Below are 26,239 nucleotides of genomic sequence, written 5' to 3' on the forward strand. Positions count from 1 at the left end.
TGAGTTTTGGGTTTTTTATTAAAAATTAGTTTTATTCAATCCTAGAAACATGACAATGGAATCTGAACTAATAACTGCACCATTAAGCGCTACAAAACTACAGTAAGTGGTGGAACACCAAAAGGAGGAAAAAAAAAAAAAACAACACAAAATCAAGACTAAGCTTTGAGGAAAGATGTCAGTGATGGAGAGTTGGTGATATTGTGCTAAATTTAAAGCAAACCTTACAATTTTGGTGATTTGTTTTGTTTTCAGTCCGATTGAGAGAACTCAACATGAAAAGTGTAAATGCCTGGTCCTTGAGTGAGCTATATTGTATGTCAGTGTATGTGTGTGCGCGCGCGTGTGTGTGTTTAGTCGGACTCTTCCTCTGAGCTCGCAGGTGTGGATGCAGCCTCCTCTTCCTCCTCTTCTGATTCCTGGTTTAAAAACAGATGTTAAGTTAGTAAATTTATTTTATATTAATGGCTAAGAAGTGTCCATGCATCCATTATCCAAAGCGCTTTATCCTTACAAGATTGCGGGTGTTTTCATTGTGAGTTTGTGAACCGAAGCGCCGCACAGTGTGACTGGCCAAGTTGACGTTTGCTTTATTGGATTTTGTTTAGGCTTCATGGACGCATTACTCAGAAGCAATTTGGAACTTCAGACGATGAAGATGTTGTGCAGTGATTTGTTTTTGACCGCAGAGATTGGAGGATGTGAAAGAAAGCCACAGATGAAGTGGATAAGATAATGCATGTCGTCATCGCCGCTCATACGCACTTCCTTCTTCTTCTTCTTCCTGGACTTGCTCTTATGGTCCGAGTCAGACGAGCTCTCACTGGTCTCAATGAACTCTTTGCTCTTGAAGCTCTCGTTGCCGCCACTGCGCTCCCTCTCCTTGTCTCCTCCAGAGGACTTGGACTTCTTGTCCTCCCTTTTGCCTCCAGACTTCTTGGCCTCCCTGAAGGGAGAGGCGGGGGGTCAGATGAGGAAACATTAGAGAGGGTAGCCTGACCGTACGTAATAAGTCATGTGAGGTTATGAGTCTTACCTCTTAGAAATGGAAGAGTCTCCTCCACCGCTTTCCTTGTACTCCTTCTTTGCGATGTCGTATTGCCTCTTGGCTTCTCCTGCCTTGGTTTCCCACTCCTGAAGAAAGGATAACATTGGCGCAGACCACGACAGAATGTGATGTTAAGCAGAATAGGGTGGCAGCTATTGAATATTTTTGAACTACTCTATAATGGATAGGAATTTGTTTTGCATTATAAAAACACACTGCCAAACATGTGAGGAACACGCATCTTCGCGTTCTACAATCGTATCTGTGACTGAGCGCAAATGGTGTTAAAAAGTGCCTGACGAGGTGAGTGACGAGCAAGAAAAATCGTGTTTACCAGGATTATACAGTACCCATAAGAGTATTTTGCTTTATATTTGAAGGGGTTATTTTGTGAGTAAGGCTCAGTTTAGCTTTGACTTTTCACAACGAATTTTCTGAGCGAGAAAATGATTTTGTTTTATGATTTTAACAAACTAAACCAAATCACAGCGCAGTCAGCGTATCCATGGTCCTCCTCATCCCTCACCTCTTTCTCGTCTTTGCCCAGCTGCCTCCACAATTCACCACCCTTCTTGGTGATCTCTGTGACAGAGATTCCGGGGTTGTCCGATTTGATTTTCTCACGGCTGGATTTGAGCCACAGCATGTAGGCACTCATCGGCCGCTTGGGGCCACCTTTGTCTTTCTGCTTCCTCTGTGGTGGTTTGAAAGAAGAAGAAAAAGAAAAAGAAAAAAAAAAAATCATGAAACTGCTGTTCAAAAGGGTCAGCGCCATCACATTTTGCAGGATTCCAGCTTCTTGCTTCTCACCTCTTTGCGTGGCTTCCTTTCCTTTTTCTCCCTCACCACTTTGGGCTTTTCAACTTTTTGCTTCTTCTTTGGACTGTCATCTTCACTCCCGTCGCCTTCGTCGCTGCTGTCGCTGGCCGACGCCTTGCTGTCGTACCTGACGGCAGAGGGGAAAAATGTTGTCTTCACGGTGAGAAGAGCAAAAAGTGTTTCCAGGAGTTGACGTTTTCCTTACTCCTCTGCAATGTCATCATCCTCCTCACCAGGATTGAAAGACTCATCTAAAGAAAGAAAAGGGAAAGAAAAGTCTAACTTAATATTCTAGACACAAAGTGTCAAAGTCAATGTCCGTGTCATAAAGTGGCCGGCGGGAATATTTATTGACTACTGCTCAAAACAATCTATAAAAAGTTATAATGCACACACCACTAAATCATTACAATTTAATTCAGTGACAGAGAGCCTCTTAAGGTTCCCAAAAAGAACATATCAGGCAAGAGTTAACAAGTAGAACTGCCTCTCACCAAGCCCGTGAACAAATTTGCTGCTCCTGCTCTAAACATGTACTCGTCAACTCACCGCTGCCGCTGTCGGAATCATCGCTGTCATTGCCCTCCTCTCTGATTTTGCCCTCAGCCTTCATGCGCTCCAAGTAGGCGTCGTGTTTGTCCTCGTCAGAGTCGCTGTACTCGTCGATGTTACCCTTCATTCCCTGGAAATAAAGTACCCAGTTAGAAAACAAATGCTTTAAAAGAGCCTGCCTACACAAGCCACCATCCCATGGAAGCGCTGACAGTAGAAGTTCAAAAGAGATCAGAGTTTTCATTAAATGAGTTCAATTCAGTCACGATAGCATTCTTCAGCAAAAAAAGCCCTGATTGATTTCCCAGCCAGCATTGTTTGTGCATAAAAACTTTAAATGTGTGTGTTTTTGGGTTGTCTCCAACCACAGTTGTATTTGTGTTATTGCCACACCAACCCAACCAACCCCAGGCCACAAATCTGCACAATGCAAACCCCTACCCACACAGTTAGTTAGTTATACGCTACGCGCCCGCACCCGTCCAATGTTAGCCAAGAATCACTCGTTGAATTTCTCCCAATCCAAAAGAAATGTTTGCAACACACCCAACCACAATGTAAATTAACAACACGGGGCTGGCTTTCGGGCAGCACGCCATGCAAGCATATATCACGCCAACCACGGGACGAACATACGCACCTTCTTCTACACGAGCACAAGTATAAGGAGAAGGGAGGGCGACAAGTGTCATTAAGTGGGATTATGATTGACATAAGGGTGTCTTGTATGAGATAGGGCGACTGTGTTACCTCTTTGAAACCTCTGTTCTTGATGTTGAGCTTCTTGGCGTTGACAAAGTCAAACAGCTTGCCGTACTCTTCCCTGGAGGGGGAGATGGAAGATGTTCGCTAATGTGAGGATGGTGAATGAAATAAAACCGTAAGGAATATCAGGAAATGAGGGTTCTCAATGACAGTGCTCTCACCATTTTGAGGATATTTGAGTTTAAGGTGACCTTTTTTTTTTATTTTATTAAATGCACTCTTTACTTTTACAAGCGTGCTTGAATTGAACTTTTCTGAACTTTTGGGTGTACATGTCTACGAATTGTCTGAGTATTATAATGGAGTGCATTTTGGGGTCATTCTAAAATTTCAACCAAAAGTCAAGATGTGGTCTATTCTTGACCGGTGAAATTACTCAGCACGAACAACACAATGGCGTCACCTCTCAATGTTGCTGAAAGTGTACTGGTTTCCCTGCTTGGTCTCAATCTCAAAATCAAAGGAACGGGTCGTGGTGGTGCCTCGGGCAAAGTTGACGCAGGAGATCTCCTCGAAGCGCAGGTGTACAGGGGGCTTGTGAACGTAGATGAAGCCCCTCTCCAAGGGATAGAGGAGACCCGAGGTTGCCTTGTAGGAGCAAGTGATGCACTGAGCACCAGAGTGGCTGGGCAGGAAGTGGCAGAGGTAAGATTATTTACGTGGGGGTCATAAAAAAATAAAAAAAAACATTAAAAAGAAAATATTTGGCATTATGAGGCATTCGGAGCGTACCCCTGAAAGTTCCCGGGCACTGTGATCTTTCTGTTGACCAGGGCCTTCATCACCCTGCTGACCAGCTCATAGAGAGACCCTGACATGTTCTTGCTCAATTTGCCCTCAAAGCGGCGCTCCACATCATCCCTGATGAAAAGAAAAAAAATACTGTCAACCAGTAGAACTTTGCTTCCCCCCAGTGGGAAAAACTATTTAGAATGGCCGTGTGAACTGCAAGACAAAAAGGGTATCATGAGGACACATTTTATTGACTTAATGGAAACACAACTGCACAATTGAATGACCTGCAGTGTTAATCGTGCATTATGGTAATTGCAGTTTCCGGAGATACGATGCATTTCCTGTACATCAAGTGTCTCTCGAGTGTACTTGCAGCACATAAACTCACTCGCTCATGGTAAGTGAGAGGCTGATGTTTTCTTCTTTGGAAAATAGCAGAATCAGGAAGTGGTATCGTGTCTGGCCCTGCTTGATGGGAGGATCCAGACTAATCTACACCAAAAGACAATAGGTGGGAAGGGAAGATGCATCATGTTCACAAAAAAAAAAAAAAGTTACGTAAAAATAAAGTAGACAACATCTCACCTCTAAAAGAATTTGAAAGCAAAAAAAGTCCACATACCACAAAGAACATCTGCCTCTGGTCCTTGTGTGGCAGCAGGAATAGACGAAGGACGGTGGTGTAGGGAATCTTGTAGTCAAACGTCTTACCATGGAGGTGAAGGAAGGTTGGGTAGATGCGAATGTCATATCTGGCCACATACACATACCGTGTTTAATAGAGTTGAGAAGCGGCAAGGTTGGAAACATTCGATTTTTGAAACTGACAGACGGAGGAGTCATGTCATTTGTAGATTCAAGAACAGAGCTGGCTTGACTTTGCACACCACTGATCTGAATGACGCTTTTGGCTTGTGGGTGATTTTACCTTCCTCTGGGTGTAAGACACTGCAGCTCTTTGAAAATACACACGGCATCTCCCGTGGCCTGGATCACATCCGCCTTTGATAAGACATTCTGGGCAAAGGCCTGAAAAGAGGAAAACATTCATTCGCTTTCAGCGCAGGGGCGAAATAGCTTCAACGAGGAAGCGGCAAGGGAAACGCCCTCTCACCTCCACAGGGTCCTGCCGCTCGTCCGCCTGACTGGGCGGGACGTAGAAGCGGACCTCCATGAGCGAGACCTCGGCGTCGTCGTTCTGGTGGAATTCCAGCGTGACTTCATTCTTGCCCGTGGCGCACTGTGACACGTTGGCTAGAGGGACCTCGAAGGCTGTCGTGTCATTCACATCAAACGATAACAACGGCCCTGCAGTGGAAAATTTGATTGGAACTGATTTTCTTGAGAACATTATTTTTAGGTGTGCAAATACACGCAAATTGAACTCGATTCATTTCAGACTGTGACCTGTGTTCTGTGCCTGACAGCAACAGGCACTGAATTGAGTAATGATTGCTGATTGGCGTGTTGTGTTTTTACCAGAAAACTTGGCCGTTCCCCAGTTCCACCCCTTCACGCACATGTCCTTCTCTGTTAGCTCCATGTTGTAGTTTGCTTTGAAGAACTCTGAGATCTTCTCAAAGTCCTGATGCAGGGAGACAAACACAAAGAATTTGTAGTTAGGAAAACCCTGAAGTGATGCATGGGTCAAAGCTTAGCAAAACATTTCTTCACCAATGAGAAAAAAGTGCACAAGGGCTCGGGGGGCTAATTAAATTGACGCTGTTAAAACCACGCCTATTGTTCGGGCCTCCCAGGACCACAGGAGGTGAACATAATCCATCTAACTACTTTGTCCTCCTCCTCTCAACATTGCCGCTGACAGACAGAGTTTATTTAGATTGCGGGCTCGCTTACAACCACACAACACACACACATCCAGGCACTGTCCTCGTCACATGTGGAAGTGATTGTGGCATGCACGGAAGAACAGAATGAGACTCTGTGGGGAAGGGAGTTTACACACCTGGATATCTGCCTGTCTGCGTGCTTCATACTGCTAATTAGAGCCCGCATAATCAGTGTGTGTATATATACGTGTGTGTGTGTGTGTGTGTGTGTGTGTGTGTGTGTGTGTGTGTGAGAGGCTCCTCATTAGTCCATTCGTGACGTTGTTTAAAAAAAGAGCACGTGTTTTAGTGGTTGAGCTCAATGTGGACCGTTTTCTTCCATTGTACGCCACCATGTCATCACTGTAGTTGTTGTCCTAATAAACGCAAGTCTTACAACAAACACCACACAGCTCAGTCCAGAGTAGCCATGGTGTCTACTGATTCTATTCTGCTCTGCAAACAAACTACATTCCCGCACTGGTGCAGGTTAGTTAGGTTAATTAATAATCGTAATAACATTAGATAGGACTCTACTAATTTGGAACATCATTACATTTATATATGAATCCTTGGGTTTGTATATAAACCACCATTCCGATGATGTTACAACACTGTGCAATATGTCAATACAGTGAGAATTACGAGTGAAACGAGTCCTCAAGTAATGTCAGTGCCTTGGTTATGTCATGTTGGAAAAATGTATTATTTAAAGGTGAGCTTGGTCCACAACAGAGCTGCTCGCAGGCACACGTTCAACATCTCGCTAAGGTTACCGTGTCTACACAGCCAGAGGGGCTAAACCTGCAGTCATTGACCAATTACTGACACTGTCTGAGGGATACTAAACAATGACATCACGCTCCGGTGCTTGGCGACGTGAGGATTTATCTCCGAAAAGTCGTCTGATTAACCCCAGGAGACGCTGCTCACACCACCTCGGGTTATACCAGAGCCTTCTTTCCACTCATTTCCTGGCATCCTGACAATCTCTGTGCACGCACGGCAGCGAGCGAGAGGGAAAAGTAAAACACACAGGGAGATTTAAAAAAAAAAAAAAAAAAAAAAAAAAAAAAAAAAAAAAAACCTTTTCCTCCACAGCAGTCTTAGCCAAATTGTTTCAGTGAACTGATATAAACACTGACTTACATGAGCCCATGATTACACTGTTTATGCAGCACATGTGCGAATGCCGCGCTCGCTCATTAATCCTATTAGGGCCTGACATACACACACACACACACACACGCAGACTTTTCAACAACTCGTTCACATGGGGGCAGCACAGTGGTGCTTTGGTTAGCGCTGCTGCCTCGTAACTAGAATTCTAGGTCGGATTCTCATTGTTTAAGTTTCTTTTTTTGTTTTGTTTTGTTATGAGCTGTTGATGGCTTTTTTTTTTTTTTTTACATTGTCCTGCCAGTCAAAATTTCACTCCTGATGTCTGTCGTCATTATACCAAAATGACTGATGCTATGCCCCAAAAAAAAAAAACTGTTGAAATTGTTAGTGTGTGGAGCTTCAGACTGAATAAAGTACACTACAGTCTACCAAGGTGTTTCATTTTCAACAAATACTGCCCGTATTTTCCAGGAGTGACAAATAAACAGCTTAAAGCAAGCACGCTTGGCTTTCTGAGGAGAACTATTCGCTAACTGCAGAAATGTGTACAAGTAGTACTGGTACTAAAGGTTGGTACTTGGTAAAAGGGCTGGATGATTTCAGGTAAAGATTAAAAGGCGATTTTTCAGATTTGTCTGACAGATATTGCAATTTTTTATTTTATTTTATTTTTCTTATTCAACTTCAGCTTCACACATTCATCAATCCAATATGTACCATCAAAATTCATTGCTATTAGTCTAATCATGAAAGAACACTGTGTGAGGGAGGCAGTCAAGTTTTGTAAATGAGGCGAGGCTTTTGTATCGGTATATTATGCAACCCCTGTTACGAGCAACCGTCAGATATGCCGGCGCTTGAGGGAAGGGGGGGGGGGGGGTAAGAAAAGTAGCATCTGCCAATGCACTTTCATCTTTTTATCGAATGGGATGAATTGCAAAACAAACAAACAAATACAAAATGAAATCTTTCACACAGACCACAGACAAGTCACTATCACTGAACTAACCGTGTGGTAAACAGTCAACCTGCCTGGGGGCTCTTGACTTGGCCACACCCATTTAGACAAATGTATTACAATGTGAGCCTGACTTTTAGCGTAATTACACAGTTTAACCAGTTTATGGCTTAAAAAAACCCAAAGAACCTTTCTTCATATGAATAAATCACAATCGTTTATTTTTCATTAAAATTCTAACCAAAAAACTCGGGTGGTTTTCTGCGGGCAGGAACGGATTAATAAGATTACAATTCATTTCAATGAAAGAAACTAATTTGCTATTTAAGTGACATCAGTTATGATGAATGAACTCTTGAGTCAAGGTACCGCTGGACTCTATGTTGCACATAGGTGTAAATGTCTGCCTGCCTGTTTGTGTGTGTGTGTCATATGTGTGATTGACTGACTGACTTCCCCAGAACCCTCAGGGAGCTATGAAATTAATAGGTGGCCATTAACCCAAGATCTTTTCTGAGAATATATATCATACCCAAACGGCAATATAATTAGCTTTTAAGTAAGGGTGCTCCAAACGATTGGCCACCGATTGCGATTGGCCGATTTTTATAGAAGCGCGTGATCAGTGATCATCAATCATTTTAGATGACCTATGATGTCATATTGTGTTTATAGAGAAATTTACATTCTAATTTTGTTGCTTTTCAATAACATGACAGTCAGTGAAGCAATTTGTAAATGATTCCTTTAATTTAACTTTCACCATCGTTGCTCAAATGACTAAAATAAGATGTCACTATTTCACACTCAACCTTAAGTCACAGTTTGTTTTAAAAAACGGACATAAATGAGACTGTTAAATATGACACATTCGAATGCTAGTAACACAAACACACTTAAGGATTGAAGTCCTTGAGTGGTTAGATATGACAGTGTTGGTGAGTTCTGTGTTAATCTGAGTCTCCCCAAATTTTTTTTATCAAGCCTGTTACGTTTGCAATTGATTACACAGGCTTGGCGATGACCAAAAAAAATCTGTCTAATGAAAATCAGTTGAGAATTGAGTAAGCTATGGCTTATTTTCAATGCTTATTTGCATTTGACTTCGATGGGAAGGTCACCACAGGCACTGGCCTAGCATTAGCATGTAGCTTTGCTGCGCTCCGCTCATCAGTTGAAAACCTTTGATCACCGAGTTTTGCAGAGGGGCGCTGTCTGGACTTATAGCAGACATTCAAGTTTGGACGCTGTAATATTCTCAATAATCAGTGATTATCTTTGTGTCTGATCCATATAGGACAATTGCAGAGACCTACCTTTACGAGGGTAATATAATGAGCCACATTTCTCTTATTTTCTGACATGTTACAGACCAAAAAGTAACTACATAATAATTTGTTTGTGCATTTTCTTCATTGTCAATTTGAGGCAACATCGTTTTTTTGAATAAGCAAGGGAATGAGATTTAAGAATGTGAAAAAACTCGAACGGATCAAATTATTAAAAACAAAAACAACAGATGAATCTTTTAAGAAAAATAAGTAACTCGACACGGAATCTGTATGATTGGCATTAGTATCGGCCAATCACATATAATTGGAACACACCTACTTCATACACCTCATTAATTTCATTAACACTCCACGAGATAAGCACGCCTGGGTCTCTTGCCAATGTAAGGTAATGTTTATTCCAACATTTCACTATAGGCTTCCAGAGAGAGGAAACTACATAAAGCATGAACACAAAAACAACTGCCAGATCACTCCTCGAAATGTGGACGCAGAGCTGGTGGAACTGATGTGCACGTGTAATACACTCACCGTGTCCCTGAAGCCGTCATATTTGTAGGTGTGTCCCGCGCTGGTGCTCAACTTGATTCCGTGACCTAAACACACGCGTCGCCATTGCGCCAGGCTAAGTTCACCTGCTGGGATGCTGTCCACCCTTCCCGTCTTGCTGCTCTTGTACACCACATTTTGCTTGCTGAAGCGCAGCCGGCCGTCATTCTGCAGAGAAAGAAAAAAGCACAGGCTCTTGTGAAAAAGTATTAACTAGTGTTTACCTGGTTTTGGAAGACTTGTTCAAACTTAAGCGTGCAGAAAATGTACAGTTTAGACAATAATTCTAGCTTGGATAAGAAAACATGATACAATACATACATGTTAGTGAGGTAAACATTTAACAATATACATTGTCAGCATGTCTCATACTTCAAATCAGGTATCTTTTATGGTCACAGAACATTGTCCATTCGCAAGAGAATTTTTGATAGGGCACATACCCAGGAGCCTTTGACTTCCTGGTAGATGTCGTTGAACTCCAGTGTGTCTGCCATCTCGACTACAGGCTGATGCTCTGCAGATACAAATAGAATATAAATGAACTTGTTTTCATGTGCACGGTAAATTACGTTATGTAGATAAGAGCAGGAAGTAGTCATAAGGGAGATACATCACGTCATGTGCACACAGGAGGAATGATTCTGTAAACTTGCAATGTTGCTCAAGTATCCAAATCTCAACCACTGCTTCATCCTACTTCATGAATAGTTTCATGTCAGCACTGTTTCCAAACATCATGTCGTGTTCCATTGGATAAAGTACGCGGAACACGTTGAAGTTATCGCTACGACGTTCGCTGTCTGCGCTAACTTGAATTGCACGAGGTGCGCTTCTTTGATCATATTGCATTGCGTTGCAGTCAGAAAGACTGCAGCCATTACGGGAGTTAAAGCAAACGGGATCAAGCACCGCCCCATTTAGACGCCACACACTTCACAACGAGCGCTGCGAGCGAGCAATGCCAGTGTAAGGAAACAAAGTGACGGCATGCTGAATTAAATAGCGAATGGAAACGGAATAAATGGACAGATAAAACACGTCTTGTTACTTACAGATATTAGAGGCTTGCCTACAGTTAACCATTAACACCGTGGGAAAACTTTAAAGCCCTACTGTCAATATGATGAGGAGATTCGCCTGTTTCCCGCGTGTAGCACGGGCGCTAACCCACGTCACAGGAAGCACTTTACGTTATTCGCGACTACTTCCGGTATTGCTATGAAACGCACTCTCTAAAATCAAAATATATTTATTACATTCTGATGCAAATGCCATTTTTTACGGTAAATTTCAAAATTCGGCCTATTATTTTGTTAACGTAAAAATTTGTTGTTTTTGTTTTTAGGCGCTCTATGACCCAGTGATGCAGTGATTACTTTCTACCTTTAGATGTCGCTGAACCCATCTAATGTAAATAGACTGCCACGTTCAAGTGGAAGACGCTTCACGTTTTTTTCCCCAAATAAAATTGGAAGCACGTTTTATTTAAAGGAAATCATGAAATTATAATGATGATCAAGATTTGAAGTCGTTTGAGAGGTATAACGATATGTGCAGATCAACGAATCAATTACAACTTGGGGGATGAAATAAAATACATTTTAGTGAGTGATTCCCCTAAATATACTGCTAATATTTGTGCCATTCATAAATCAAACAGAGGAAAGAGATTCAAACACCACGTAAAAAATGCGAACGAAAACGTAGAAGAACCAAGGCAGAGTTGACACGTTCAACAACTTCCATGCAGCTCCAATAGTAGTTATTATAATTTTTAATTCTCGTTATGTCAAAGAACTGCATCTTCCCAAGTTGTTTCCTTCCCATATTTACATAAACTCTCTGACACATTTAGTATGTAGCTTTTTGGGAGGTCTGCATGGGGGCTGGCTTGTTTTCCAGCATGATTATAATCAGTGCACATAGTTTGTCCATCTACGTTCTGGAATACAAACCGACCGACGCTTGAGCACTCTTTGGGAATACATATCCTTGAGTTAACTGCATGGGATGGGAGTATTTGAGGCCTCGTCGGGGACACAGTTTGCAGTTCATTGAGAATTCAAGACGAATCAGACCTATATGATCGAAATCACTCCTGTAAAACAGTTGTTAAAATCATTATAACTGTTTTATTTAAAAAAAGAAAAAAAGAAACCAGACAAAATGAGGACATTTCGACTTTCAAAAAATAATTGAATCAATTTATTCCTGCATTGTGGTGTTGCAGCCTTTTAAAAATAAATTTAATGTACTTATTTCAACAGTTTTTTGAGCTGCAAGCAGCTCATCAATTATCTAATTCCACTTAACTGGTGTGAAAGGTATTATTTATACAATTAATTTGGTCATCTATCAATGTCTACTTTTTGTCACATCTTGTTTAGTGGTTTTCTTTGAGAAGATATATGTGCTTTGGATCGATGGGAAAACACTGTTGTAGAATAATTATGCGTCGTCATTTATATTCTCTGCTGTTTGTGCATGTATTTCATAATGTCTTATGTTGTTTTTTTAAATGTGCCTTTTAATGATAGATTGATGTCTTGTCATTTCATTTTTTTGCCAGTTCAGCAGCTACGGCTATATTATGGCCAATACAGACAGAAAAAGAAAATTGATTGATAGAGCCAGACAGGAATGAACTTGAATTCGCAACTCGAACACTTTGCAACCATTTTATTGGATTAATACTACTAAATATTTGAAAACAGCTTGGAGGGAAAAAAAAGTGGAGGATGCTGAAGCGCGGAGACATCAAACGACCACAAGTCAGCGTGCGTGAAGGCTGATGACGCGTGCGTGCATGAAGACCGAGATGAGTTGAGACAAGTCCCGTGGTTCCGGGGCGAGCAGTGATGCGTCAAGCCGGTGAATCAGCCGTCGGGATAAAAAGAAGAAAGGGGGGGAAAAAATCGGGATTCGGGGATGAAAAGGGGGAGGAAAGGAGGAGAACAAGGAGGAGGGAAGAGAAGGAGGATACAAAAAGCCTTCGTCGCCTCGGAGAGTGTCACACGGATCACAGCATATGCTCCATCCTGACGCGCCTCTACTTCAGAGCATTTAACGATCTGCTTTGGACCTCCACCGTTCCCAACTTTTGCTTTAGAGAAAAAAACAAAACGAGAGAACATTTTCAAGGGCTCCTCAGTTGAATGATGAACTTCTGAGTACTGCATGGAAATAAAGGATTTCGAGAAAGGAAAATGACATATTGCACAGGTAAGTTGGCCTACGGAACTGAAACCTATTTAACTTATTTAACCTAACTTATTTATTTGGAAAAATGTATTTTCTTCTTATTTTACACCTGTCTTCTCTACATTAAGAACTCATATTTTATATTAAAACGTATAAAGGTGTTCATTTTGCTGCATTCTAACATAATTACCAAAGTCGTTTTTGAACAAATTTCAAAAACAAGAAAAAATCTAACAACAACAAAACCCACAACAAATTCAACACAGTTGCCTCAATTAAATTTTTGGGTTTAACATGAACTGGATGACTTAGAATATAATAGACATAACTGATATTTATTATTGTGAAAGTGACAAAGGAAATTATGATAGTTATGGACATCTGTGATTTTTTCCCTCATTTTTCTGACCATTATCCCAATTGAACTACTAACCAGAAATGACTCAAAATTCAAGAAAGGAAAAGAATAAAATTTAATTAACATATTCTCAACGTGTTTAAACAGTAAATTCTATACTGAAATGGATAAATTTCAAGAAATGAAATAAAATACCAACACGCCTGATTCTTAGCCATAGTCTTTATTTTACGCAGAACAAGGAGAACGTGTGTTTCCAGTGCTTGTGAATAATCATTAAAATGATACATAGTTAAACAAACCCAAAGGTTTAGGGGTCACAGCAGGCTTTAAGCGCTTGTCTCGTTAGCTGTCACTGATATGTGAAAGTTCATGATTCATGTTAGTCACACACGCCACACATACACACGCACACGCAAATGCAAACACACACACACCCACGCGCACACACATATTTTCAATCCCTTTTACAAAGAAGTCTGTCCTCTGGTGATTAAACAAACAATACAGGCATAAACACAAAATGTATTATTGTGATGGTTGAGTGGATGACTGTGAGTGAGCACACACACAGTCACATACACACTCACACAGACTCTCAATCACACACACACACACACACTCACCACAAACACACTCACGCGATGCTATTTGATTGGCCTGCACGATATCAAGCAGTAACGGAAGGGTTAATTCCAAGCAGACTCCCCACTGAAACAAGTCCACAGCACCCACAAGGGAAGCGAGAGCAGCGGGAAGAAAGGGGGATCATATAAAATGAGTCGGTCACGCTTTGAACAGTTACACATGCTGTTTACATTTTTGCCAAATTAACATGGCCCCTCGGCGTAGAAAAAAAACTTACCGCAGCCCCCCTTTCAGATCCTCTCCTCCTCCCTCTGTCTGTCCTGCAACACTACTGCAAGTCAACATACAGTATCCTACAAATGTTAAGTAGCTGTCACATGCACAAGTGGATCATTTGGATCTATTTAAGGAATTTATTGCAGAAGAATTTTAGCTGACAAGGGCTCAACTACATTCACAATTTGATAGCCGTATGACACATTAAACTGCCTTTAACGCAATTGGTAATAAAAGCGTCAAAGGAAAACATTCTTGCAGATTATGTTCTCAGTTAATAGATTCATTGTTTCCTTTAGAATGCATCAAAAGGGCACCAACAGGAAAAAACTACTAACTTTTCCCAGTTGCGTGTCTTCCAAAACATTGCAGTTACATTATTAAAACAACATGAAAAAGAATTATCTTTGTATCCCAAAGTTAAAACTTGAAGATTTAAAATGTCTTTAATTACTTACGAAGTCGTTTTTACATATTTTCACAAACAAAGGGGTGGAGGGAGGTTGAACTATTGTACTATTGTAAATATGAATTAACCTCGGAGGGGCTGTTATGACAAGTCCAAAAACATGTATTCCACAAATGCGCTTGATAAAATATACTTGACGGCTGCATCATTTCCCTCACTAAAAATAAAGCTTTATAAAATATGGTGTAAAAGGTTTCCCCACCCGTGATCTAAAGTAGGGGGGAGCTGATGGGGGGCTCTGAAAAAGAGGAAGCAAGCAATGAAAGATGAGGATGGAAGCAACAAGTGGAGCCAATTAGTGAAAGGAAAACAGAGTGAAGGCAATTAGGCCGAAGCCTTAGCCAAGTTTCACTTTTCACTGAGATTTGGAAAGAAAATCCGGAGCGGGGAAAGGCAGAAATTGACAGGCTGTGTGAATAAACGTGACTATCAAAGTAGATTAGGGGCGGTGCAGTCAAAAGTGGAAAACAACACAGATGCTCATGTTTGACAGGTTGGTAGTGAATCCGGTGTGGGAGAGTGGACCTGTGAAATGTATGTGACAACACACTGGTTTGGTTATACGGATTCTTCAGCCTGCGTGTGCGCTGCCTTGGATGAATATGTGTGTGTCTACGCCTGCTCGTTTGTGTGTGTTGAGTTAGTGAAGGAATGCGCGTTTGATTGGCTACAGGCTGCTCATAAATCTGGCCTCTAACTGTACACACACACACATGCACATACACACACACCGCACTGACCCCGACCCCCAACTGTCACCCGCACTAACCTTTCCAATGGCTTCACGTGTGATGTTAAATTAGCCTTTAAAACAACAACAACAACAACAATAGCAACAACAAGTGTCACGGCTTGACCTCAGACAAGCTCTGGTATTATTGCAACCATGACAAGTAACCTATGCCATATCAAATTTGACCGTGAGTCCTCATGGGATTGGCCAGAATCGACTTTGTGTTTTGACGTTGCAGATACAAATATAGTGCGAACTCTGACAAAGCAGTGAGGTTGTTTTCTCACAGGTACGTTTTCATGTTACGGTTTCAAATGAAGTGTGACTGCCAAGGTTAAACACAGAGCAAACTCACATGCGTCGTGAACTTGAGACATCATTCTCCTGTCTGCGTTTGAATCAAACCGCAATACATTTAAAAATATATATTTTTGCATCTGGCTTTATCTGCTGGGAAAAAAATACCACATGCCACTTTATCAATAAAAATGTTATGGAGATAATTGTTTCTTATCCATTTTAATTCTATCAATTTATATATATATATATTTCTTTTTTTTGACAATAGGCTGTGTGCTATCGGAGCACCTGAATTTCCTCTCTTGGGATCATCGAAATATTTTGTTTGATTGTTCATTGTTTTAAAGGATAGTCCCTTGAGATGCATCATCCCATTTTCACGGGCGTCCTTTAAACACATACAAATAATAACAATATACAAAGTAACAATTAAAACAGCAAACAATAAAAATATACAAAATAAATATTTAAGATGAATCCACAACTTGATGCAAAACTTAAAAACAAACACATTATACTTTCCTAGTTCTTTATCTTTAATACTCGCTATGTTAATAGTCATTACCAGGAGGCTTCCCTCTCAGTTTAACTATTTTATGTATGCCAGAAAGATCGAGACACAGCTGTGGAGCCTTCTCTGTGAGATTACGGAAGAAGGTCTAACCCCCACTTCCAGGTTTCCTACTCTTATCCTCTTGGCCGTCCACCTGCAAGGGGGTGATTCTGCCTTGCCTGTGTGATAATGTGACCTTACAGTCTTAAATGAAATGCATGTGCAAATAGTGTCATAGAGAAGGGAAGGCCAGAGAAAGCAAGAGAAGCGTCACAGCAAGTTATCGGCTGTTCTAATCACGTGTGCCAAATTCTAATACACACTCACACACAATCATTTACATTCAATAATGCTCCCTTAAGGTTTTATATTATCTTATGTGACTTTTGTCAAAAAAAAAAAAATCTGATACAAGATATATGCCTTAGCTCAATAAAATTTGAGAACTTAAATATTAAGATACCCCCAAAAGATACGTACATGTGAATGTAAAAATAAAGAAATGAACTGAGGAATTATAATAGTACTTAATAGCAATATCAGTGCTATTTACTTTATTACCTTTCGGTGGAGGTTTGACATAATCTGGTTTGTGGAAAAGAAAATGCCTTTTTGCAGAAGTAATGAGAGAAAATCACAGCTTTCAATAAGGAGCAACACATTTCAGTTTGAAATGGATCTGAACATGTGTGCTTCAATGGGGGTGCTTCAAATGAGAGTAAAGATGATAAAAGTCAAAAGATAATCCATGATGATGCGTGCTCGCATTAGTCGGTTTGATTGTTTGTCTCAGCATTTGCACGATCGCGACTTCAAACGCGGCCTCTCTTTCACTAATGGTTTCTTTCACTTGGATAATAGAACACAAAAAAATCTGGAAAAAATAATTTAATGTCTGCCATCAGTGAGGGAATCAATGCTTACTCAAAAACTAGCGGGTTACCATGTTGTCCTTTTACACAGAACTCAGTGAAATAAGATCATTTTGAAAAGCCTGAAAGACTTTGTTGTCCATTATGTTTCTGTTTGTGTGTCTTTGCACATTTTGTCCAGCTACAAAGTCGGCTTAACTCATACCATGCCAGTTTACTTGTGCTTTATATTTAATACAGAGTGGTGATTCAATATGGATGAGCTGCCTCATAATCCTTAGAGGGCTTTTAGTATTTTTCCTTGTCTCCCTGACTTTATGTTCCTGCCAACTCCCATCCTGCATTCCGTAAAATGGGGAAAGTCTGAAGTTTTTAATCTTTAACTCGAAAAAATGTGTGAAAACACCACTCAACAACAAAGCTGACGTGCAAACCTGCAGCCGTTTGGGCGTTTTGCATTCTTTGATAGCATTCCTCTCAATTAAACTGTAATTCTTTTTGTTTTTATGTTTCGATTGACATGCAGTAAATTTCAACTGAGAGTGGCAATAAACTGCTTGTAGCCTCATGAAGAATTATTTACTATCCGCTAAACTGCCGCTTGTTGTTGAGTGAGTTTAAGCTGAGCCCTTGTATATCAAATTCAAAGACAAAATCTACTGAACGGTGAGACGGGTCACCTGTACCTCAAGGCACCATTGTACATTTGAATTGAAGTATTTGTTTTACAAAATAAAACGTTTATTTACATACAATTTTTATGAAACTTTATCATGCAATACATTTTAATTAGATCAAGATCATTTTTTATTTTCTGATATTTGAGCACATTCTTAAGGTTCAGAATGTGCAAGTCCAATATTGCAGTGGCTTAAATGAATAGAATTTACTTTTTAGGGATGAAATCTCAGTATTAGGCTTATCACTTGAGACGAACGTAGTGTTGACTACTTTTTTTTCATAAGATGAAAGACCACCGCGATAGGCAGGTAATGTTCGGACAATGTGGGGACGCGCTTGTGTTGCTGTAATGCAGTTGCCCCAAAGAGAATGTTCACGCTGAAAAGAAGGTGCTTCCACTCCGCACCAGGTACATGCATGCAGCTTCAAGCCTGCGGCACTCACCTCTAAATCTGGCCGAGTGCCAGCTCTAATGAAGTCACTCATTATAACATTACATAACAACAACATGGAGGTGGGTTTGACGATATGCTAGTCATGCTGCTCCTACAAAAACCGTTTAGGCACGATGGAGGAGGATGCCTCCTAAAATAAAAAAAATATCAGAATGTCAATTCACCATGACCATCATGGAACTTTTTGGGTATTTTGTGTACTTTTCGCTGTGTGGGAACAGTTTTTCCACTGTGAAAAGGATTTTTGTTCAATTTTGTTCCCTCGTGATGGGATGCCATTAGATGTTCCACAGGAGGAAGCTCTGCATGACCTGATTGTCTTCTAATGTTCACATGTGGCACAAAGATGCTTATTGGTCCTGGCAGGTGATAGGCTTCTTTGGGATGAACGCATTCTTTCGGCTGATGGGGTTTGTTCTCAGTGTCTTATTTTAAGGTGTGTGTGTGTGTTTGTGTGTGTGTGCGTGCGTGTGTGCGCGTGTGTGCAAGCATGCGTTTGTGCATGTGTGCGTGTGCATGTGTGTGGGAGCGGCTCGGGACTACGGAAGAGTTTTTCAAAATACTTCAAAAATACTTCATGGAAACGCTTTGATGTGGGTAACCGGAGGTTCGACGGGTCGTGTTACAAGTCATCAGCCCTAATTAGAAATGTAGCCACGTGCACGTCAGACAAATTACAAGACATCCATTACTCAGTTTGTTTAAAGCAGACCAGACCTGCTGCTCATGACCAGAATTAAAATATATATGAAATATGGTTTATATAAAATTGTATATACTGTATATGTATATAGTTTTATACAGAATCACATACGGGACTATTTGTTGAATATTGCATTGCGTATGATTCTTATCAGTAAGATGTCTCAAAAGAGTAAAAGTGGAAAAAAAAAAAAGAATTTTTTGAGCCAATTTTTTAAATATCAATTTTGCTCACTCACAAATGAAGTTAGAATCTGTTAGTGTCTCTTGTACGTATTGGATTGGATGATTGGATGACATCACTCAAAAAAATTAAACATTGGCTTTTATTCATATATTCTTGCCAGATTTTCCCCACAATTACTTTGTCAGCTAACCATAAATATATCATAGATCAAATTAATGACAAAACAATTATGTGGTGGAAACTGTTTGACAAAATGTGCTCCCCATATTGTATAATTAAGTGACACGATGAATATTGTTTAATTAATACCCCTCTGTCAATGAAATCTGAACATTAGAATAGAATAGAATAGAATAGAATAGAATAGAATAGAATAGAATAGAATAGAATAGAATAGAATAGAATAGAATAGAAAACTGCAATAAAAAAGTCTGAACTTGGCTGTTGCATAATTTTCAAGTGAGTTTCTTAAAAAACCTGTATGGTAAGACAACATTTTTGTTGATAGAATCGTAACTGGCATAATTGTATTTCTGTCAATACAATCTTTCATAAATAGAATTTTAGAAAACTCACTTTACTTCACTTGAATCTTCTTTTCCCACCTGATGCACAAAGAAACAAAATTCTTTTGTCTTTTTAGCATTCACATTCGGTCTGAATGTACGGATTACACACGCAAGACAAAGCAGGAACAGAAACCCCTATCTTTGACAGACTTCCATGTTATTGTGCCAAAACGATCCGAGAATTTAGTCGTCACTGATCCAGGGTAGCGACAATTACAAGAATAAATCAAAACCCACTTCCTTCTACACTCAATCCGTCCTTTTTTTTTTTTATTTTCTCTTTCTTCGTCTTTCACCCGCAAAATGGGAATTCGTTCCGAACGGACGAACGGATTTTTCCATCCCTGGGACGGAATGCCCACCTTTGTATTTTTCCGGTCACTTGAAGTTGCTCTCTAATTTTGCATTGTTCATTGTTGACATGTTCCATGACAGGGACACGAAGGCTTGGAGGGTTAAAAAAAAGGGCCAAAAAGGGGACTATAGGCGGCTAATCGGGTTAAATTGTTTACTGACGACATAAGCAAGGAGCCGTAACTGGGCGGAACAAAAAAGGACGAGTAGGGTGACGCAAACGAGAGGCCCGAGGTGTGTCAGTCATACAAAAACTGGCAGAGTCGCTAAAATCATTGTGCAATCCATAATTCACACCTGTTAAACAGCGGCATGTTTCGACCATAATTACACACATGAATCACCGCCTGCTGTCTGGGTGTCATGCGGTGTGAGACAGGCAGTTTGCAAAAGAGAATATGTTCGTGTGTGCGCGTGTCCGTGAGTGAAACCAGAAAATGAGAGGTCGACGAACATGCAGTCCCTTCTTGCTGAAAACCACCTTTCAGCTCCAATCTTCTCTGTTTGAAACTCGAGTTGAAAGCACTGAACACACACACACACACACACACACACACACACACACACACACACACACACACACACACACACACACACACACACACACGAATTACATTACACAGCGGTACCTTGACTGACAAGTTTAATTTGTTCCTGAGACCAAGCTCATAACTCAATTTACTCATCCTTTACTGATTTAATCAAAGCTATTTTGCCAATTAAAATGAATTATTAAATGCCTTTCATCCATCGTGCCCCACCCAAAAAGACAGTGACATCAGTGACTGGACAGGTGAGTTCAGTGTGAGCGTCTGGCCATAAGTAGTCGCCTGCAGCAGCTCGTTGCGAGGGTTCTCAGTTTTTGATTGTGGTCCCATAAAAAAAAACTGTGGCTCTCCTTTCCAACATGCCCTCCCATATCGTAACTGTAACATATCTTATCCTCCACAAATGTTCTGCAAACTACAAATGACCTCCAAAAATATAACTAATGCAAAAACATTTGGTTGAAACCCTTTTTTTAAACATACAAGTGTGTTTGTATGAGAACATGGAAGTCACTCATCCCTCGCTATTAAGTGAGGTTTTATTTGAAGCCAGTGTAAACCTCTGATAGCCAGAGAGCCCAAAATAAGAGTGGAAACGGAAAAAGTTTTATTGGCAGTGTTAGATGAGTGTGCTGGCAGTGTGTAAACAGACAAGGCCATCGCCATAGAGACAAAGAAGTACACTGGAATATTGTAAGAGAAAAAAAAAAAACTATGACGGAGCAGCAACTTAAGTTTGGAACTCATCGCCGGTTGTCATTTCTGGCGCTATGTTGTGATTATGAAAACCTCTTAAAGCTATTATAAGTATTACAGCTGGAACACTTTGACTAATATTTGTGTGTCGCCTTTGCAGTTCATCAAATCCACCTTGTGTTCTTATTGGCTGCTGCCACAGTCGCCACCGTGAGTTCTTCCCACAGCCTGGCCAGTGAGAGAAGTTCAATAGAGAGCACGTACGAGCTCACCAAATTTCTGGAATATCAGCTCAAGGAAATCAAAGATGTCTACGTGAGTTTTTATTTTCTTTTTATTTCATTGTGTTTGTTGTGTGCTGTCTGCTTCCAGTTTTTGATCGGCAGAAGTACAGAAGCACTCAAAATGATTCAACGCTCTTTGTAAATGTATTATGTTTCAATTTACCAATTTTTAGCATTATAGGGGTAAAAATACAAAAGCATAATAATTTAAAGACACAATTAAAGACATAATTTTTCTGACACAAGTCAGATTACCATTTTGTAACTGTTATTTATATATTGGTCATTTTCAGTGTGTGTCAGTATTCCTTCATAAATGCTCAAATGAAAAATCCCCCTCCTCAATTTCTATGCTAATGGTTGATGTTGAAATAGCATAGTGCCTCTCTTTCAACTGTTTCAACAAAATTTGTAATATAGTATATGCATGTAGAAGCCTAACATCAAATGAGGTTTTATTTTGATGTAATCCAGGATACACAGTTATATTTAAGAAGAAAAGTCTCAGTCAACATGTACACACACAGTCAAATATTATCAAATGAAGTTGTAATTTACCCCCACCCCCTTGGATCCATAAGAAATTCTGGATTGATCTGAAAATGTAGCTTTTAAGTTGATCTGGTCAGGGTCTGTTTTGGTAACACGCATGGGAAGAACTGCAACACAGATAATCACATTTCATCTTAAATCTTTTTACCACATGAGTACTGCAGAGCAATGTTACTTCTGGAGAATTACTCGTGGGAATTATTTGAGTTGAAAAGAGATTTATTGACCTAGAATACCATTGTGCCATTTCTGTGTCAGTTTATATTATTTCTGATAGTTTAGGCAGATATGTCAAGGTTGGGTTAGTGTTATTTCAAACATTTACTGCACATATGTGTGTCTCAGACAATGGAAGCATTTTGTTTTTGGCGACCCTCCCGTGGGTCTTCATCAGAACATGCCTGCACATCTGTTTGGTTCTGCTTAATGTGCTTGACAAGATCTGAAATTCTTAAAATTCAACTTGTTTGTGTGTCGCCCCATAGTTGACATACCTCGGCCCCCCGTTCAACGATAAAGACTTTTCGCCGCCGAGGCCCAATAGCACGGCTCTTTCCTTGCCCAGCGCCGCCACCCGCCTGGAGTTGTGGCAAGGCCTGGAGAACCAAGCCCGTCTGGCTCAGAACCAGAGGGCCTACTCAGTCCTGTTGGCGGCTGTGAGGGAGCTGGCCCGCTCCACCCTCTGCCCGTCCCTCAAGACTTCCCTGCTGCACTTCTGCACAGGCCTGGACGGCCTGTTGGGCTCCATATCGGCGCTGATGAACACTCTGGGCTATGCCCTTCCTGAAAAGAAGTTTGGTGAGCTTCAGAGGAGGACAGGGGGAGACCGCCCGGCACCTCTGATCAGCAGCAGCTCATACAGGTCCAGAACCAGGATGAGGACAGGGAGACGGGGCCGAGGGGAGAGCGAGAGCGGCCTCAGTGTGCATGTGAAGCGAGGGAAAGCGAGAAGGCGGCAGGAGGCGGCAGACGGAGGAAGGAGCAGTGAATCGAGGCAGAATGCAAGAGGAGAGAAGAGGAGAGGGAGGAGGGAAGAACCGACCGTCTGGAAGTGGGACTGGGAAGAAGAGCATCCATCGGTAGACACAAGAAGATGGGGGAGGAGCTTGTTGAGCGTTGGCGAGGAGGCAGAGAGGCAGTCCGGGTCCGCCGTCGTCAAGCCGGCCGGCGAGGGATACAGCTACAACCTGGACTTCCTTCACACGGACACGCTCAGGAAGGAGGACGGCGCCATTGTGGATGGAGAGAAGAGCTTCATCGTGGATTTCTCCTCATCGCATCATCAACGCCGTCCTCGCTCCCTCCTCCCTCCCACGCTGCATCCTCCTCCATCCACCTTCTCCCTTCTCTACCAGCTGGGGCCAGGCGAGGAGCACGGGCTTGTCCCCACGCCCTCAACGCTGTCTTTACACGGAGGCCCCTCGCTCCTTTCTGCCTCCTCGTCATCGTCGGCTGTGCTCCTCTCTGTGCGGCCGTCCATGAGCGACTTTGCCAGGAAGGTGGAAGGCTTTTGGATACTGCGCGAGCTGCAGAGCTGGTTGTGGCGTTCGGCGAAGGACTTTAACCGCCTTAAGAGGAGACTGAGAGGCTGAGAAGATGCAGCAAGACACATCCAACTCACACAATGTGCAGTGTTAACCTTGACAGTATTTGCACTAGGGGCTGGGCATTGACCCCGTTTTCGACTCTTGGTGAAATTAGCAATCAATGAATAGATTCTTTATTTTACTTTGTTAATTTTGCTTTATTATTCTTATTAATGTGGGCAGCGCAATGCTCAAATTGTTAGCACATTCGCCTCGGTTCTGAGATTGAGCGGCTCCGGTCTGCCTTTGCCTCTTCTCACATTCCAATATGTTTATTGAAGACTCCTATTTAGGTATGAATGGCTGTCTTGTCCCTGTGCCTTGCAATTGACTGGCATAAAGTCCAGGGTGTGCCACACACACACATGCACGCACGGACGCACACACACACAGACTCACGCATGTACGCACACACACACACACACTCACACACACACACACACACACACATACACTTAAGAGTCAGCTGAGTGACAGTGCAGCCATTGAGCAAAAACAGATTCAGTGACACAACTGGTGTGAATCAGCAAACATTCATCAGAAATGTTATGAATGGAGAGTAGACAAAAGGAGTTTGGCGGAAGAGGAGGAGGAGGAGGAAACCGCCGGAGGGGTGAACAAGTCGCAGACGAAGGGGCACGAGAGGAGAGCAAAATGAGATGAGTCAGTGGACAAGCGCTGGAAAGAATAGCCAAAGGGGGAATGTAATGCTGAGTAAGCACAAGTCAGCTGGTCAGTTACAGTAACTGTACAAGAGCGCTTTACACTTCAGTCGGACAGTGGTGGTTGCACACATGCACACACACATAGCAAAACCTCTAAGGTCAAGCACAATCCATCATGGAATGGTATTTTTGCAGACAAAATATTGGACACTGCCACCTTTATAGAAACTGTACTAACATGTTCCTTAATGTTCCAAATATGTTGGCTTCCTACAAATTCCACGGTGTTTGTGCAAAATGCAACAAAAATATTCAGAGAACAGGTTCTACCAAGGACCGAACACAGTGAAAAACATATCACCAAGTTATTTCTTGGATCGTTTTACACTTATCAAATGAGAAGTTTTTATTGGCTGTAACATTTAGGGCTTAGCAAACACAAGTGATCCAGAAAACTGAAACACTAAAACATGATGCAGCCTGATGGAGGTTATACCTAATATGTGAGCAGGAGAAACTCGATGCTCCACCATAAATCTTTACCGCAGGTATCTTTGATGTGGTTCTTGATAACCTCTCTTCTCAGCCATAAATCCTCTCTGACTGCATCTGCACAAGAGAGTGTTGTGCATGTGTGTATGTTGCTTTGGACCTCCTCAGTGTTTGCGTAGAGGACAGTTTACAAGAGGAGCAGGATGCACTCTCATCTACTGGAAATAAAAAGAACAGAAGTTGGGTTTTGGAGACAGAAGGCAGAAGGCATGGCTTGATCCAAAACGGACATCCATAAACTTTGCCCTCAGGAGCTGGCATGGAAACACTCTCTTCTGTGTATGTTTGCAACTCACTTGTGAAAGTGATTATTTATGACTTTTTAAAAAACTTATGTAGCTTCATTTTCCCCCCTCCAAAGAATTTATGAATCTTACAATGGGCCTTTAAGATGTGGTTAAAGGTTGAGATGGAAGTCTTGGGCCATCGCTAGATTTACTAATGCTATCATAATCAGAACAATTATTTTTCAGTCTTATTATTAGGTTACAATCAGAAATGACTGGGAAAAAAAAAACATATGGCTCAAAGTAAAGTGTACGCCATTGCTCGTAATGTAATAGACAATGATGACTTTTCATTCATTTAAATTCATTTAAAAAAAGCAATGCAAATGCAAACGATTATGAACTTAATTGGGTTGACTCTAAGTTGCATTTCCCACTATTGTGTTGTATGTCAAAATCACTGCTGCATATTATAACACTAGTGGTGGCCTAAGACATTTTAACAGTACATTATTGTATTTATTAAAAAAAAAAGTTTATTTATTTTTATCCTGTGTGGAAAATACTGTATCAAAAACTCGAAAGAAAAAATAAATACTAGCTTTTGTACACAATGGGTTGTTATTGGTCATTGGGCAACCAATTGTAGATTTGTTTTCAGATGATAGGGGATGAGCTGTTGTGTGGAAACAAAAAAAAAAAATCTTCAGGGCCTCCCACCCCACCCCTGCCCCCAAAAAGGCAAAGAAAGGCAACACTTTTTTATTTGTCTACTGAGGTGAAAATCTTTTCCTCTTTCTTTTCCTCTTTCATCACCCACCACATCATTGCTCCTCCCTCCACACAATCTCACGAAGCTCCTCTTCCTGCGAAACATCTCCCTGACCAGTGACAGCAGGGATTGACATCAGCGCAGGTACAGACACACTCCTCATAATCCCACTGTCATCTCACACAAGTTTTGTTCGGGCTTTTTTCTCACCTGCCTTGCTTCCCCTCCTCCTTTGGCTCTTTGTTGCTTTTATTGCTCTTACCTGAGCATTTTTCCCATGTGCTCGCTGGCTCCTTCCCCTTTGCCCCAGGCTGGATATGAAGGGATCAATGAGGATATCCCAGCTATCACCTCCAAGGTTCACACCTGCAAAACAACTGCACGCCA

At 41.3% G+C, this 26,239-nt stretch overlaps 2 protein-coding genes across 3 annotated transcripts; one reads left to right on the forward strand and one right to left on the reverse strand.

Annotated features, from left to right (window-relative positions):
* ssrp1a (structure specific recognition protein 1a) lies at nucleotides 1-10,863 on the reverse strand. 2 transcript variants are annotated; one of them, XM_088388099.1, is made up of 18 exons: nucleotides 10,725-10,863; nucleotides 10,113-10,186; nucleotides 9,652-9,837; nucleotides 5,399-5,504; nucleotides 5,034-5,227; nucleotides 4,848-4,948; nucleotides 4,542-4,671; nucleotides 4,308-4,411; nucleotides 3,917-4,045; nucleotides 3,588-3,809; nucleotides 3,170-3,242; nucleotides 2,417-2,549; nucleotides 2,073-2,118; nucleotides 1,859-1,994; nucleotides 1,575-1,742; nucleotides 1,037-1,134; nucleotides 766-946; nucleotides 1-419 (listed from the first exon to the last, which is right to left on the reverse strand). In XM_088388099.1, the coding sequence occupies exons 2-18, from the start codon at nucleotides 10,164-10,166 to the stop codon at nucleotides 354-356; spliced, it is 2,127 nt and encodes a 708-aa protein (XP_088244225.1). In that variant the 5' UTR covers nucleotides 10,167-10,186; nucleotides 10,725-10,863; the 3' UTR covers nucleotides 1-353. The 2 variants fall into 2 exon arrangements, with proteins under 2 accessions (XP_088244225.1, XP_088244233.1); XM_088388107.1 differs by having other exon boundaries at nucleotides 10,786-10,847.
* Nucleotides 10,864-12,614: 1,751 nt separating this feature from the next.
* Nucleotides 12,615-25,745, forward strand: clcf1 (cardiotrophin-like cytokine factor 1). The gene is made up of 3 exons (XM_088379879.1): nucleotides 12,615-12,894; nucleotides 21,375-21,529; nucleotides 22,536-25,745. The coding sequence occupies exons 1-3, from the start codon at nucleotides 12,879-12,881 to the stop codon at nucleotides 23,640-23,642; spliced, it is 1,278 nt and encodes a 425-aa protein (XP_088236005.1). The 5' UTR covers nucleotides 12,615-12,878; the 3' UTR covers nucleotides 23,643-25,745.
* The last annotated feature ends 494 nt before the right edge of the window (nucleotides 25,746-26,239 follow it).

The sequence above is a fragment of the Syngnathus floridae genome, chromosome 1 (genome assembly GCF_059516105.1).
Source record: "Syngnathus floridae isolate MCC-2025c chromosome 1, RoL_Sflo_1.0, whole genome shotgun sequence".
NCBI classification, from domain to species: domain Eukaryota; kingdom Metazoa; phylum Chordata; class Actinopteri; order Syngnathiformes; family Syngnathidae; genus Syngnathus; species Syngnathus floridae.

What these genes read in the sequence shown, in the direction of transcription:
- clcf1 (XM_088379879.1), top strand. An exon ending in AGGAAATCAAAGATGTCTAC is followed by an intron (nt 21,530 to 22,535) that starts GTGAGTTTTTAT and finishes GTCGCCCCATAG; the next exon opens with TTGACATACCTCGGCCCCCC.
- ssrp1a (XM_088388099.1), bottom strand. Translation starts at nt 10,166, where the DNA reads ATGGCAGACACACTGGAGTTCAACGACATCTACCAGGAAGTCAAAGGC. An exon ending in TGTCTTACACCCAGAGGAAG is followed by an intron (nt 4,672 to 4,847) that starts GTAAAATCACCC and finishes GTATGTGGCCAG; the next exon opens with ATATGACATTCGCATCTACC. An exon ending in GACTCTTCCATTTCTAAGAG is followed by an intron (nt 947 to 1,036) that starts GTAAGACTCATA and finishes CTCTCCCTTCAG; the next exon opens with GGAGGCCAAGAAGTCTGGAG.